Here is a 14,791-nt window from a genome sequence, read left to right as displayed (position 1 = left end):
GCTCTTTCCTTTTTCTATTTCAATTTTTGCCGGGAGCTGGGACTTGTTCCACGGCATCAGTGGGTTATACAGTGAGGTGTTTCATAAAGGCATAATGCCATAGAGTCTTGAATAAGCCTGAGCCAGGATCACTGAGTGCAGCAGAGGGATCAGTCAGTCAGACTGGTTCAGCCTGAAGTCAACAGCGATAAGGGACTTTACTGTCATCCACCTTTATACAGTGCAGTACATTCCTGTTCCTGTTGCAGTGCTGGCAACTACTCATCATGAGATTTAACTTGCCTTGACAGTTCACAAGAGGAGAAACTAATGATCCAATAATCAGAAATAAGTCATCACTAGTTCATGCCACACAGCTGCTGGTTGATAGTTCATCAAGAACAACTCGTGAAGAAAGAGGTCAATATTTTACTGATTCACATTTTCATGAACGAATCATTACCTAATGATTCATCAATGTATTATCTGTTCTATGGTCACCCACCAGTATCTACTATAATTCCTCCAATCACACTATTCAGGAATTACTTATTAATGATCTATTAACTATCAAGTTGTTCCTGATTCATGTCTAACTCACAGTGTGTGTGTGTGTGTGTGTGTGTGTGTGGGTGTGTGTGTGTGTGTGTGTGTGTGTGTGTGTGTGTGTGTGTGTGTGTGTGTGTGTGTGTGTGTGAGACCAACTGATCACAAACAAGATTTCCCATGAGTGTGTGCACATGCAGATGGCAGGTGAAAGGTATTACTGTAGATATACAGTATATACTTCTGCCATTCTCTCTCTCTCTCTCCTTCTCTCTCTCTGTTGCTCGCTCGCTCTAAGCTTGTAATGCACCACAACAGCTGGCGTCCTCTCAGCACGTCTTCACACACTGAGTAGCCGGCCTGCTGTTGTGGCAGCAGCCTCATCCTCTTACACGCCACACACAGCTCCAACCCGTTGAAAGGCTTGTTTGGATTTTGGACGGATGCTCCTTTCGTCTGCTACACCCGGAGTCACTGAAGTGTGCGCGCTCTGTGTGGATAAGGTAAACTGGAACTGGACAATGCACTTTTTTTTCTGTCAGAACTTGAAATTGAACAAACACTTTAAAAAGCTTCTTCGAAATACTAATGAATGCACTGAAAAGGTTTTTTTTTTTAACAGCAGCGAATACAAGTGATGAAGGCAACTAAGGAAATGTACTCAAGTCCTGTACTTAGGTACAATTTTGAGGTACTTGTACATACTACTTGAGTATTACACAATATTACTTACTTTACGTTACTCCGCTACATCTATTTGATACATTTAGTTCCTGGTTAGTTTGCTGATTACTTGCTGTGTCAGAGCCAAAGTGATGCATTTTCAAATGGATTCATTTGAGAAATGTTGACTATGGAGTCTGATAATGAGCCGGGCCAATAAACTCGACTCATAGTAAACAGAGTAACATGTAAATATATTTATCATTTATTTTCACTTTTGACACTTAAAGCAACTATTATTAGCAAACATTACATAGAATGTGTAATTTTGTGTGATTTGGCACCCCCACAGTGTCTGAGTGCGACACCACTGTGATCAATACAAACCCCAGGTGTGTAACAGTTGGTCAGACCTGTCTGTGCGTGATTCTCTGACTTTAACAATGTATCATTGTATTAGCAGCAGTGTGCTATGGTAGCTGCTTGAGGTGGAGCGAGTTTGAAATGCAGTTAGCGAGGTTAGTCTGGTTTCCAACGTGGGTCTCGTTAGAGTCACAAGATCAGTGTGAGTGGTTGTTAGATGATCAGTGTGTTTGGAAAGAAAAGGTAAACAAAGTTGTACTGCACGGATCATTTCTCTAATCTTTGCCTCTTTGTGAATAATACATGGTTTTTCTCTGTGTCATGGAATTAAACTATCAGCGAGGTTTGAGGGGAAATGCCATCTGACAGACACCAAACATGAGTAGGGCCCCAAACAGACACGACTAGTCGGAACCACAGGTTCACATGTTGACAATGTATTTTATCATATTTTATTTTCATACTTTTTTAGTAGAAAGAAGTGGAAAAGATTGAATAGCTCAGGCATGTAGTGGAGTTTAAACAGCCCACTTGAGTTAGGTACAAGTAATTAAAAACTCTGAAAGCAAAAAGAAAAAAAAACAAAGCACTAGAGAGCAATCATACTTTACTGTGCACCACAGTTTTAGTTAGGGGTGAAGTCTGACCTGTTGGTGTTGGTGGAGGAGAGCTCAGGTTGGTGTCCAACCTTCCTCAAACCATGAGCACACCACACCACAATCAGTGCAGCCCAGGTCTGTAGGCACCGCACTGGATCCAGAAGTCAAAGCTATGTCAGGTAGAAATTGGCGCTTTGTGTTGTTCAGTTCGGAGTTTCTGAACAGCACTGTGGTACATACAAATCCCAGGTCTGTAACAGTCTGTCATGTAGACAATAAAACACGATGAAATGGAGGATTTCAGATAATGAAAATACGTAAACAGAGACCCAGCTTTCTCTGCATGGGATAAGAATGTTTTCAGATTAGTGTAGAGAGCAGGAGAGTGGGAGTGATCAGATATGTTCAGTGTTGTATGTACACATGCTTTAGATTCAAGACTCTTCATAATCGCCAACAGAGATTAAGGCTTGATCCTTGCATGGAACATAATCTGAGCTCAAACACTGCAGCACTGACATGAAATCCTTTGTCATTTGGGTCAGATGCTTAACATTACCGGAGGAGGACAGTCAGTGTAAGAATTCAGGTCAGCGGTGTTTGGTGAGCGAGCCAGCAACATGCAACGAGGGGCACAAGTGACTGACAATACCTGACATTTGTTCTTTCAGCTCGGCAAAAACAATGGTTCTACACCGGGTGTAAACACAGTACAGTGTCAGTATGGATGCATGTATTCATCCGCATCACACACAGTGAAAGATGTTCAAAGAAAGAACTGCAGCCTCTGCACTTTCCTGAGTTGAATTGGAAATATGAATTGAATTGGTCTGCCGTTTGGTGCTGAGTGTCCTGCTCACTGTCCTGCTGCATTGTCTAAAATATGATGGCATATCCACATATAAGACACTGTATGAAGTCAGTCATCTGAGGATGGGCAGGAATGGGATGATATCACTAACAGCATCACACTGTCGGAGGTGTTTATTGTTGTTTGTGTTACTTGAATCTGTTTATGTTCATGCACACGTACAGTATACTTGAAGAGGTATGTAATCCTATGTGCATGGATGTGTGCATCAGGAGTGATGAGTGTACAGGCACTGGTCCACGTATCGTCATCACCAGGCCCGGGCCCCGGACTCCAGACGGCCCTGCACCGAGCTGCCATGGTGGGGAACAGTGATACTGTGGCTGCTCTGATTCAGGGGGGCTGTGCCATGGACCTGCAGGACAGAGTGAGCAGTGGACACTGTACATGTCAGACATATGCTACAGGAAAGGTCATTTATTATGATAAAGTTGCATTAGTGATGGAATAACTGTGTCCAATATCTGATTAAAGGATGGAAACACTGCGCTGCATGAGGTGTCTTGGCATGGTTTCTCTAACTGTGTCAAACTGCTGGTCAAGGCAGGAGCTGATCTCCACATCAGGAACAAGGTAGGATAGTAACTCTATTATTATTACTAGTAGTAGTAGTAGTAGTAGTAGTATGATCATATTATTCAAATATAAGTATCCAGCTGAACAGTAAAAGCTCAACAGGTTGTATTTCTTCACTCCCAGTGATCAGAACTACAGTACACAAGTTTCAGTCTTGCAGTCTTTGGTTTGTAGTTACAGGTGAGGAACACTGTGTTAAGAAAAGTGCAGAGAAAAGTAACATCATGCTCTATGTCTGATTCAAAGCCAAAATTTTTGTTTCTGGTTGTGGAGCCCCAGACTTCGTTTTCCTAAACCCATACCCCCAGACTTGTTTTAAAACATACATATATATATATATATATATATATATATAGGCTTAATTTTCAATGGAATGTTTTGAAATCTTCCTTTAAAATGCATGTTTTATAGTTACACCTGTATGAATTATAATGTGATCACTCAGCAGTGTCGACTGTCTTGCCAAACTCTTCGATGACGTCAGAAGATGTGACTTGTGGTGTTACATTCTCATGTTATAGATGATGCTACACAGCTGCCCTCCCTTGTAATTCCCCAGTGGAAGCCTCCTGTAGAGCTGTGTTAACTCAGCAGTCTGTGTATCATGTTGATGCAGGCAGGAAACACAGCCCTCCACCTGGCCTGTCAGAATGCACACGCTCAGACTGCTCGTCTGCTGCTGCTCGGAGGATCCGCGCCAGACACCAAAAACAACGTGAGTCCTCCATCTCCTCACCGAGAACTGTGAAGCTTGGTCCACCTCTTTAACTCTTTAACTCTGTGTTGTTTCCAGGCTGGCGACACATGTCTACATGTGGCTGCTCGCTACAACAACCTGACGCTGGTGAAGATCCTGCTGAATTCCCTGTGCCATGTGACAGAGAGAAACCAGGTACAGGGTGTCAGTAGGATCTGGCATCTTACAGTGTGTATCTCTTCAGTGTGTGTGAGATTTCAGTGCTTCATTTCATCTTGTGGCAGTGGCTTGTGCATGAGTCTGCTGGAGGTGTTGTGTTCGCATTAAGCAGCAGTATCAGAACTGCATTTTAACTTTTAAAGCCACAGCAAGGAGCTTCCACCTTTGCTGGTGCTGGTGGCCCTGTGGACAGAAGATAAGTCTGTTTAGCACCGTACCACCCGACTACAGAGTGTGAATTTATCCATTCTGGTTATGTCAGACTGCGACCCCATACCGGCATTAGAAATAACTACAATAACTGCAGAGAAAAGGCCAGTGCTCTTGCCGATGATCCTTATAGGTCCTTATAGTGTGTTTGAGTCAAAATAATCAGGACATTTGATATTTGAAAAGTAACAAAAGTAAACTTACCCATTATGCAGGATGGTACCTGTGTTTTATAAAAACTTTTACTGAATGCTTATCACCGACTCATCACTATGTATGCAGCATTTTAATGTAAACTTATTAAGGCGATCATTGTGATGATGATGTAAGTGAAAGTAAGACTGAATAAGAGATCGGTACTATATGAATAATAAAATACGTCAACTGCTTTTAGAAAATATGTATTAAGCAATATTTAAGAGTATCAATATCATTTAAAATGCTCCCACCTTACTGGTAGATTGTTTAAAGAAAATAAAAATGACTTATATTTTATTATTACATTATATTTTAGCAAAGTGTCTATACATTTGTTTTCCCTGCTGTTTGGTGTGGAGTTAGAACAGATCCATTTAAACAGATTCGAACATGGATTCATAAACGTCCTCATTATGTTTGCTGTCACTGTATTTAAACTATACATGCATATACATATTCTGCGTGGTCACCTGATCCACTGTGCATTGACAGAAATGTAAGCACATCACATTTTCATTTGAAAATGGTCCAGAGAAAGACAGAGTCACCTCAATGGAAAAGAACAGGACACACAAACACTCTGTACTGTACGTGTGTGTGTGTGTGTGTGTGTGTGTGTGTGTGTGTGTGTGTGTGTGTGTGTGTGTGTGTGTGTGTGTGTGTGTGTGTGTCTGTAGGCAGGGGACACAGCTCTCCATGTGGCTGCTACTCTGAACCATAAGAGGACAGTTCAGCTCCTACTGGAGGCTGGGACAGACGGCACAGTCAGAAACAATGTAAGTTACTCACAATTCAATATCACAAAACATCAGATTTGAAATCATCACCTCACCTCTCCATGGTGATCATGAACATTACCATTTTGTATCATTTAGATCCTCCCTTGTTCCTTTTTTTTTTTTTTCAAACCCCACAGCCCTGCTCTTAACACCGGCTTCAACATTAGATCTCTCAACATAACCCCAATGACATCCAAGTTATTTCTTATAGTTGAAAAAAGGTTGAGTAGTCCTCCTCATGGTGGCTAATCTGACCTTTAAAACACAGTTCTGACAGTGGTGTATATGGAAAATACTACATAACTGTTTTGCTTCAGGTCATGTGAAATGTATGCATGTTTTTCTCGTGTTGATGAGACTGGGTTCGCTTCCAGGCAGGTAAAACAGCCCTCGACAAGGCCAGGGATAACCACCACAAAGATGTGGCACTTCTGCTGGCCAGAGCTCCTCAGGTCGGTGTCTGCATCATGAACTTAACCTTGATTTTATTCCACGCAGGTTCCAAAAAGGCTGTGGTTCTCTGTCTATGTAGGGTGCAAACATCATATGCATAGTGAGTGAACATCGACAAAAAAAAGGATTAAGTTCATGCAAACCATTCAAATATGTTTTAAGTAATAGCAGTTTTTGATAGCGTTAGCAAACATTTTGTAGTTTTTTTTTTTACTCATTACATCAATGTAGTAATAACATTACATTCATTTAGCTGATTCTTTCATTTAAAGCAGCTTGCAAGAAATTAACTCAACCTTGAGGAAACAACACAAAGATCACAATCGTGCGAGCAGATCAACTTAATTATGATTAGAAACAAAAAGAGATGGATGAGATGATGACAGGTAGGTTTTCAGTCACTGACAGAAGATGCGTTGAGTTTTCGCTGCTGATGTGAATGCAGATTTTGTCTTCAGGTGCATCGCTTCATGCGAGGAAGAACAATAAGGAAGAGAAGAGAGAGACTGACAGCTGAGCACACTGTCACCAGAGTAGATGTTCCACCAAACAAAGTAAGAAATCTCACACAGACACATTGTTGTTATCAGGGTCTAGTGAACTATGAGAGAATTCTCAGCATTGAGTTAAGCTGCTCTCAGGCTAAAGGAATCTGGGGCTGATGTATTCTTCATTCGCCCTTCCTGAAATCTGAAAATGAAATCAGGTTTGAGACTTACAGTATGTCGCTCTGTACCAATTTTCATCCCAGATTATCTAAGAGGTTATCTGAGAGGTTACAGATCCAGACTTAAACCTCCCGAGCTGCTGTGGGAATCATGAGGACCAACACAATATCAAACATGTCTGATGTTCAGGAGTCAAATCTGGAGGATTACGTCTGTGCTTTCTGACTGAGACCACAATAGTAAATGCCATAAACCTTCTAGTCTGTGAGGCTAATGTTAGCTAGCATACTACTGTGCCAGACTGCCAAAACTGACAGGGAAAATCTTACCTCCAGTCGTTGAATAATACAGACATCCCATGTTGGCCATTTCTCTAAGTTTTTCCTTCTGTCTGTGATGCACTTGTCTGTGTCCTGAGCAGGACAGCAGTTCTGTGGTGGAAGAAACCTCTAGCAGTGAAAAAATGGAGAGCAGATCTGACATCAAGGCCACTCATCACAGGCAGCAAAAGCAGGAACAACATTACCACAAGACCCCAGCCACGGCTGGCAGTCCCTATAGCCATCACAGAAGGCGGAGAGTCAAGGAACAGGTAGGTCAACAGCAGACACCAGGACCGCTGCTCTCCACTGGCCCATAATATGCATTTAATGTTTTTTTGTTTTTTTTCAACTTCCTGTTCCAACCCGACATTCTCCGTATGTGTTGAAGTGTTCGTGTTCTTGAATTTGAAACCACACAATGAAGATATGTCTCTGAATAAACATACAGCATGTGTGTTTGACATGCAGTAGGGTTGAATTCTTTGACAATCACTGGTCACCTATATTTGTGCCTATGTATAATCTCTGTCAATGCTACATCACATTAAGAGAGTTTGTAACCAAACTGTAGTTCCAGATGAATCTGATGTGAAAGATGATGATTATCAGGCAGCCACCATACTGCCCAGAAAGAAAACCTTAAAAGATGTGACAAAGTATCGAGTTTCCAGGAACTTTCTACGTAGATGAACAACATGTGTTGCCCTCTCATATACACACCAGGTGGTAGGCATCCAAACATACAGCTTAGCAAAGATGGCGGCACCCTACTATAAAATAATCCTTTATTAGTCCCGCAGTGGGGACATTTGCAAGATTGCTGGAAGAAAAAGATTAGTAGAAGACGACACTTGTTCTAGTAACTCAAACCAAGGTAGTCTATGCAGGGTAGGATAGTTTTGTCTTTCCTCTTGACAAGCCACTAGAGAAGAAGAGGAGCAGATGTTCCCAGCACCCAAAGACTCATTGATGTACCTTGTTGTGGCTTTGGGTTTAGGGGCAGTCAGAGGTCAGAGTTAGCCTTAGTAGGAGCCTACTAGTAGATCAAGGCTACAGTCATAGGGCTAATTGGATCAGGCCCTTGCCTTGTGGAAAAGGACAGAGCAGAGTTGGAACAAACAGCATGGCAGTAGTGGCTTCATCGGATGATGGCCCCCCGTGCCTTGTCAATATGTGGGGTGTTTTCAGAGCCAGGGAAACCCCAGAATCACTGGTTGGTTGGTCGGTTGGTTGGCTGCAGGAATGTGAGAGTCTAATAGTTGTTATGTGACATGAACCAGAACAGTTCTGTGGGTGACGAGGCATAGAAGATGTCCATCAAGTGAGCTGAACAGGTGAATTCCTAGCTGGAGGGCTTGTACTGAGTTCAGGATGTTAAAGTCAGCTCCAGGATCAACAAACACTAGAACGGAGAGAGAGCGTTCAAGAGTCCAGAGCTAGCCACAGAGCAACGAGAGGGCATTTCACACCAGATGGCTCGCCTCAACACCACCCTATACCAGGATAAGTACGAGGGTGGTTGATAATGGCAGGTGGTGACTTCAGTGATGGTCCTGGGGTCTGGCTTTCAGGGCTTTTCCACTGACTTGACTGACAGTAAAGTTGAAGCAATCCAGTCAGCGGGGGATACAGAGCTGTCGTTTAAAGAGGCATCATAAAATCTGGGTTACACTTTAAGGGGGGAAACTAGTTGGGGACCCAAAAGCAGACATGGGAGGCAGGATTGAGGGGAAACAAAAAGCAAGCTTTATTTAACATAGCTGAAAGGTAGAAAAAACAGGAAAATTTGAAAAAAAATAACGCAAGTTGCGAGGACAAAAACAAAGTAGCGACTAAAAAGCTTAAAACAAAGTGCAACACAAAGGCAAAGTTCAAATCACACAGAAAACAAGAAATCAAAATCCAAACACACTTATGGGGGAGACACAGGAGGAGACACTGGAGGAAATGCTAGAGAACATCACAGAGAGACGATCAGAGGCTGACGGCTGACGGTACAAACTCACAAGGAATTCATGGAGAACAAAGACTAAATACACCGACACACTAACAAGGGGATCAGGGACAGGTGAGGTGAGTGAGGGGGGAAAAGGACAGGTGAGATAATGAACGGAAAAACACAATGAGGGGAAAAAAACACAGGAGAAACTAAAAAGCAAGAAGTGACACAATATATAATATCAAAATAAATCAGAACACAACAACAAGACACTGAATCATGACAATATGAGTGCATTATATTTACTCCCCACTGGGATGTAGAGAGGCTAAATCTTGAAGATAAGGGAGCACTAAGATTTGCTTTGGTTGGTGGATTCATGGGTCTGTCCCTGTGAATGGCCGAGCTGGTGCAGTGGGCAGTGTAGGCACCATAGATGGCACTGACTAAGCCTGACAGCTTGCTCCTCACCAACGCAGTGTCGATTGGGTTCATTATGGCCAGATTGTACTTCAACCAAGATGGCACAGAGCAAGAACAAATCCCCAAGCATGGCTCAGGACCATTAGGGAAGTGCAGAGACCAAAATCATCTAATCAAAAGGTCAAAACCGGAGAGGCAAACACAGAAGGCAAACTTAAGCAGGTAAGGAGCAGGCAAGGTTCCAAGTCCAGGAAAGCAGGTGGAGGCTCAATGCAAAAAATAAACTGTGTCCAGTAGGTGGAGAAACTGGCAAAAAAAGGGCTTATAGGAAGTGAGTGGCTGAGTCTGAACTGACGAGAGGGATATTGACAGGGGAAAAACTGGTGGAATGAAGGAACATACGACCAGGAAGGACTTGCGACAACTACAATTTTAAATGTGTTTCTTTCTCTCCTTTCCAGGCTCTGACTGGTAATGACCCGAGGAGAAAAGGCATGACCCACTTCGACTTTGAGAAGGAGCTGCTTTGTGATAATGGTGAAGACAGCTCTGCTCAGAATGGAAAAACCTACCAGCTTTACACACTGTACCGTGACAAGAACGGAAACATAAGACAGGTTCCTGACTTTTTTTTTTTTAAACTACAAACACGTTTAGCAAAGCAGAAGTTATACTAAATCTGAAAGTCTTACACATGGAGCTTGAACCAGATCCACAATGCTTGGACCAGAGTTTGAGAAGTTCTTGGAACTGTGCGGAACTGTCCTGCTGAATGTTTGTGACTTGTGACCATTCTCTTCAGGCGGCAGCCAGTGGATGTCATTGTAAGCCTCTGCTCAACAGGCTGGAGGGCCAGCTGGGAGGCACGCAGGAGGAGATGAGACTGCACATCCTGAACATCCAGGAGGAGGTCAACTGTAGGCTGGAAAGGATGGACCGCAGGAACAAACACCAGGTCTGCTTCTAATCTCTCTGCTTACTTTAACAAAGTTCTTGATAGTAATATTTGTTTTCTGAGTAAAACTACTGGTTTGGGTGTGCATTTATGACTTGTTAAAAGGAGGATCAAAGGTTTTTGGAAATATTTACGGGAAAGATCAGTTGGTAACAAAAATCCATACCTGCTGGAGATCATCAGTTTAGGAGCAGATGAATAACTAAAATGTGACTTTGACAAGCACGAGGGATACATGAATATATTTCTCAGTAGCAGGGGCGGCTCTAGGTGGGGAGGCAACATAGGCCAGTGCACCTGTAACTCTGAGTCTGGACCCCCCCAACAGGGAGTCTGCATCAATAATACAATAACATATGAACATATGAACAGCCATGATTTTGTACTGAAAGGAAAGGTGGAAATAATGTGTCTCAGCAGTTTTTCTACCCAATCAAAATTGTTGAAATTGTAAACACTGTTTTGTCTGAATGAGGGATTTGTCTTTTTTCCGGGCTGTATGTGCCCCCAAGAAGAAATCCGGCCCCGACCTGCCCCCCCTATTAAAACTGGTCTAGAACCGCCACTGCTCAGTAGAACTCCATTTGAATACACTTGAAATTGAAATTTGGCAAGTTTCACGCCAGAAAGTTCCGACATTGTTAGAAAGCTTCCTGATTCAGGTTTGTCTCCACCGTGTCTTCTTCAGATTAAAGTGCTGGACATGCTGAATCAGGAGAGAGCAGCAGCAGAGAGGAAGAACATGATTTACAAGATCGAGCGGAGAGTTGCCCAAAGTAGAGAGGAAGCCCTGATGACACAGGTATCAGTCCCAACCTATTGCCGACACTGGACTTCTTTTTATGCAGGAAACACTTTTGTTATGTTTACATGTGTAACCTTCATAACTGGGAGGGAATAACCTGAAACGTTTGTGACAGTGGCAGTCACTGTAGCTTGTACACAACTTGCCGCTTCCTGTAGGAAATGTCTGTCATCCTAGATTCTGTTTGCACTTCATAGTAAGTACGTCACAAAAACAAGCGAGAAACAGCGGCTGCACGTTCAGGATCATGAGGAAAGAGTGTGATCACACAGCAGCTGTGTCTCTTAACTCGAGCAGGCAGCAGTGAGGCATGAACTGAAGAGGTGGTGTGTGTCCCAGCTGAAGGACATGGAGGTTCACATCCCAGCCAAAGCCCAGTATCACAAGCTCCTCCCCTCGCCGTCTGTGGAGCAGTCCGTGGCAGACGCTGACCTGGAATCACTCCCCTTGCTGTCTGTGGTATCTGGAGATAGCAGCACTTCACTGGCTACCTACGTCAACGTCCTGTCGTCTAACCCCACCCGGAGTCTGGGCAGCCCAGAGCGGGAGCAGAACGGGTACAGGACATACTTTGAAATGAAAGTAGAAAGGTCACCAGGTGGGTCCAAGAACAGATACAAGGGCAGTCAACAATTATTTATGGCTGTAATCACTGCATAGACAGGTCAGTGTGACCTATGACTGGAGCAGAGACATGTTTCCACAGCAGACAACAGAAGTATTCAGTGAAGAAGGGAGGGACCAACAGTTTATATTCAACTGCCGAAATCAAAACTAAATAAACTGCTCTATAAATGAATTGATATGTCCTTAAATGAACTAAAAATAATGATTCAAGATAAATGTATGAAATGATATTTCTGTTTTAAATTTGATTCTCTATTGCTTTACATTGTAGCATTTCCCCTATATCTGTATTTTAACATTTATTTCTTCAATTCCCAAATGCATTTCTTCACATTTTTTCAAAAGAAATAATGCCTTAAATAAATACATACATTTAAAATGAATAAATAAATACATGAGGATATAATATCAATTTGTATCACATTTTACAAATGAATTTACATTTATTTTTAAGATCATTCTGGGTGAATTATTTTTTCAGTTTGGTGGTTTCAGTCATCAGGATGTGAAAACAGCATTTCATTTTCATTTAGTTTGCACAGAATCTTTTGGCAAATTAGAATGAAAGCTTTTGACTGAACAAAATCCACTAACTTGTTTTTTCAGAGAGTTTCAGCGTGTGTCTCATGGTTTTCCTCAGCAGGTGGATTGCCCAGTTTTTTTGTTTTTTTTTTGTTTTGTTTTTTTTAAGCAGCTGTGTTGAAGTTGTGTGTTTAGTCACTACAGATGGTGACATCTCCATTGCAACTTACAAAATACTTAACTCCATCTGCTGGAGGATCAGTCAGAAATCACAGTTAATCATAACCATTAAACAGGATCACGTCTTTGACAAAATCAACTTTGTATCTCACAGAGTCTGTCTCATGTGTATGTTGCAGTTACTTGATAACAACTCACTTAAATAATTGTGTGTTCCCACTCTCCTCTCAGATGACTATGAGAACACAGCCCTGTTTCCTCCGCCTGCTAACTTCGACTCAGGGCTCCTCCTGGGCTCTGTTGACCCCCCCTGGCAGCCCCTGGGAGAGCAAGATAGACATACATCATCCGTGGTGCCACTGTGTGGACAGGCTTTTTCAAGCAGCAGCAGCAGCCACTCCAGTGTCAGCGAACAAGCAGCCACACTGATCCAACGTCGGAAGCACAGCTACAGGAGACCCAGTGGAGAGCTGGTCAGTGCCCACGGGCGTGCAGAGACGAACACCGTGGGCACCAGGACTCTGGAGTTTTTCAGCGACCGTCCTGCTGAGCCCACATTCAGCCAGGAGAGGAACAATCTGCACGCTAAGGAGGTGAGTGTACTGATGGGTGGGATGACAAGCACTGACAGACTTGGACTGGACCTGTCAACGCAGCAAACATGTTCAAGCACATGCTTCTCTTTAAGGGTTAAGGGACGGATCATTTTTAACCAATGTTGAGTTCTTGTGGTGATAATAAAGTTGTGGTTAATGGAAAAATAAACTTTGTTTGTGTAAATCTGCTAACTGATCTTTCTGCCTGAGGGTGGGATGGGCTGGAGATGGGTTTACAGTCTTAAAGGAAAAGCTCACCCAAAAAGTAAAATCCAGTCCCTCGCCCCAATCCAAACCCGCCCCCCCGGGCAATCCCACACTAAGTGTGCCGCTGTCCCTGTCCCTGTCAGGTGACTCAGCGTTTCTTTGAGACGGTTTCGACCCAGTTGGAGCGGTGGTACAAGAGGAAGATGGTGGAGGTGGAGCAGCAGACGGAGCTCAGAGCCCATCAGGACAGGAAGGAGCTGCTGCAGCGGATCAGCATGCTGGAGGAGGAGCTTCAGAGGCTGAAGACCAATGAGAATGCAGAGAGCTGATACATCCTGACTGCCAGAGAGTGGATGAACGTTTTCACCATGATTTGATTGATTTGACATTTAAAGACTCTGATCAGCTTCAGTTACAGGGAGCAGAAAAGGACAGACTGGGAAACAGTCAAAGTATTCATTTATAAAAGGCGATTGATAAGTAAACATAGAGATGTGAAGTTAAAACTGTACATAGATGCAACAATTCATAAAACATATACAGTTACTACATAAACAGAAGTATTGCTGATATAAAGCTTGTCATAAAAGGTTTAATTTTGTTCAGTATTTTTAAACTACGGTTCTATATTCACATGTTTGGCTGTGTAAATGATTGACACTGACCACAGGCTCTGGAGTTGTAATCCTAAAACTGTGACTGTCAGAGTAACTTTCCACTCAAAGCGTTTGGTTCAGTCCCTGACAGGCTGAGGCTGTTACCTAATCCTGTGTTGTCCCCTGGAGACAAACCTTTTTGTTAAAAAATAAGATCATTTTGGTCTCTTTGTAGAAGTGTCTGTAACCTGGACAGGTGAGGTGTTGCAGTTGTTGCAAGACTGTCAAAATCCCTTCAATATTCGGCCATGACTATGGAAATAACTTATTACAGGTAGTTCCTCTAAGTGAACTCAAAACTCTTTTCTCCAACCTTCGTCTTCCTCGTTACAGTTGATTGGTTCTCTGCTGTTAAGTACAGACAACATGCCCTTGTGTTACCAGTACATCATTATTACTGCATCAGCATAACTATTATGGAAGCAGTATTTTAATATTATAGTTGATTGTAATGGACCTAATTATGATTTTAATAAAGTGGCACTATCTCTAACAGCCCGATATTTGTGTGTATCATCATGTCTGTACATCAAATACATGTAATGCAGTGAGAAGTACATTTCTCTGACATAGCATGAAAAAGAAAACCTGTTGTGCTCTGTTAAGAAGAAAGCCCTAACCATGAAATGAAGACCAACATGTGGGTGAGCTGAGGTCTGATGTCAACAAACACACAGACTGGACAAACTCCCGCCCCACTGCTCAGCTGTCAGTCAGCCATGGGCCATGTAGCAGCC

At 42.7% G+C, this 14,791-nt stretch overlaps 1 protein-coding gene across 1 annotated transcript; it reads left to right on the top strand.

Moving 5' to 3' along the window:
- Positions 1–3,238: 3,238 nt before the first annotated feature.
- ankrd6a (ankyrin repeat domain 6a) lies at positions 3,239–14,532 on the top strand. The gene is made up of 14 exons (XM_037072266.1): positions 3,239–3,388; positions 3,496–3,594; positions 4,214–4,312; positions 4,391–4,489; positions 5,599–5,697; positions 6,075–6,152; positions 6,612–6,707; positions 7,243–7,413; positions 9,968–10,123; positions 10,309–10,461; positions 11,150–11,263; positions 11,564–11,864; positions 12,827–13,188; positions 13,542–14,532. The coding sequence occupies exons 1-14, from the start codon at positions 3,239–3,241 to the stop codon at positions 13,725–13,727; spliced, it is 2,163 nt and encodes a 720-aa protein (XP_036928161.1). The 3' UTR covers positions 13,728–14,532.
- Positions 14,533–14,791: the final 259 nt, after the last annotated feature.

Source organism: Acanthopagrus latus, chromosome 16 (genome assembly GCF_904848185.1).
Source record: "Acanthopagrus latus isolate v.2019 chromosome 16, fAcaLat1.1, whole genome shotgun sequence".
Classification (NCBI taxonomy): Eukaryota; Metazoa; Chordata; class Actinopteri; order Spariformes; family Sparidae; genus Acanthopagrus; species Acanthopagrus latus.
Note: the sequence above shows the minus strand (reverse complement) of the source record. Positions and strands in the feature narration are given on the sequence as shown.

Bases quoted from the DNA above. Each gene is read 5' to 3' on its own strand.
- ankrd6a (XM_037072266.1), top strand. From the start codon at position 3,239: ATGAGTGTACAGGCACTGGTCCACGTATCGTCATCACCAGGCCCGGGC. The intron at 6,153-6,611 runs GTCGGTGTCTGC...TTTTGTCTTCAG, and splicing joins TGCTGGCCAGAGCTCCTCAG to GTGCATCGCTTCATGCGAGG. The intron at 6,708-7,242 runs GTAAGAAATCTC...TGTCCTGAGCAG, and splicing joins TAGATGTTCCACCAAACAAA to GACAGCAGTTCTGTGGTGGA.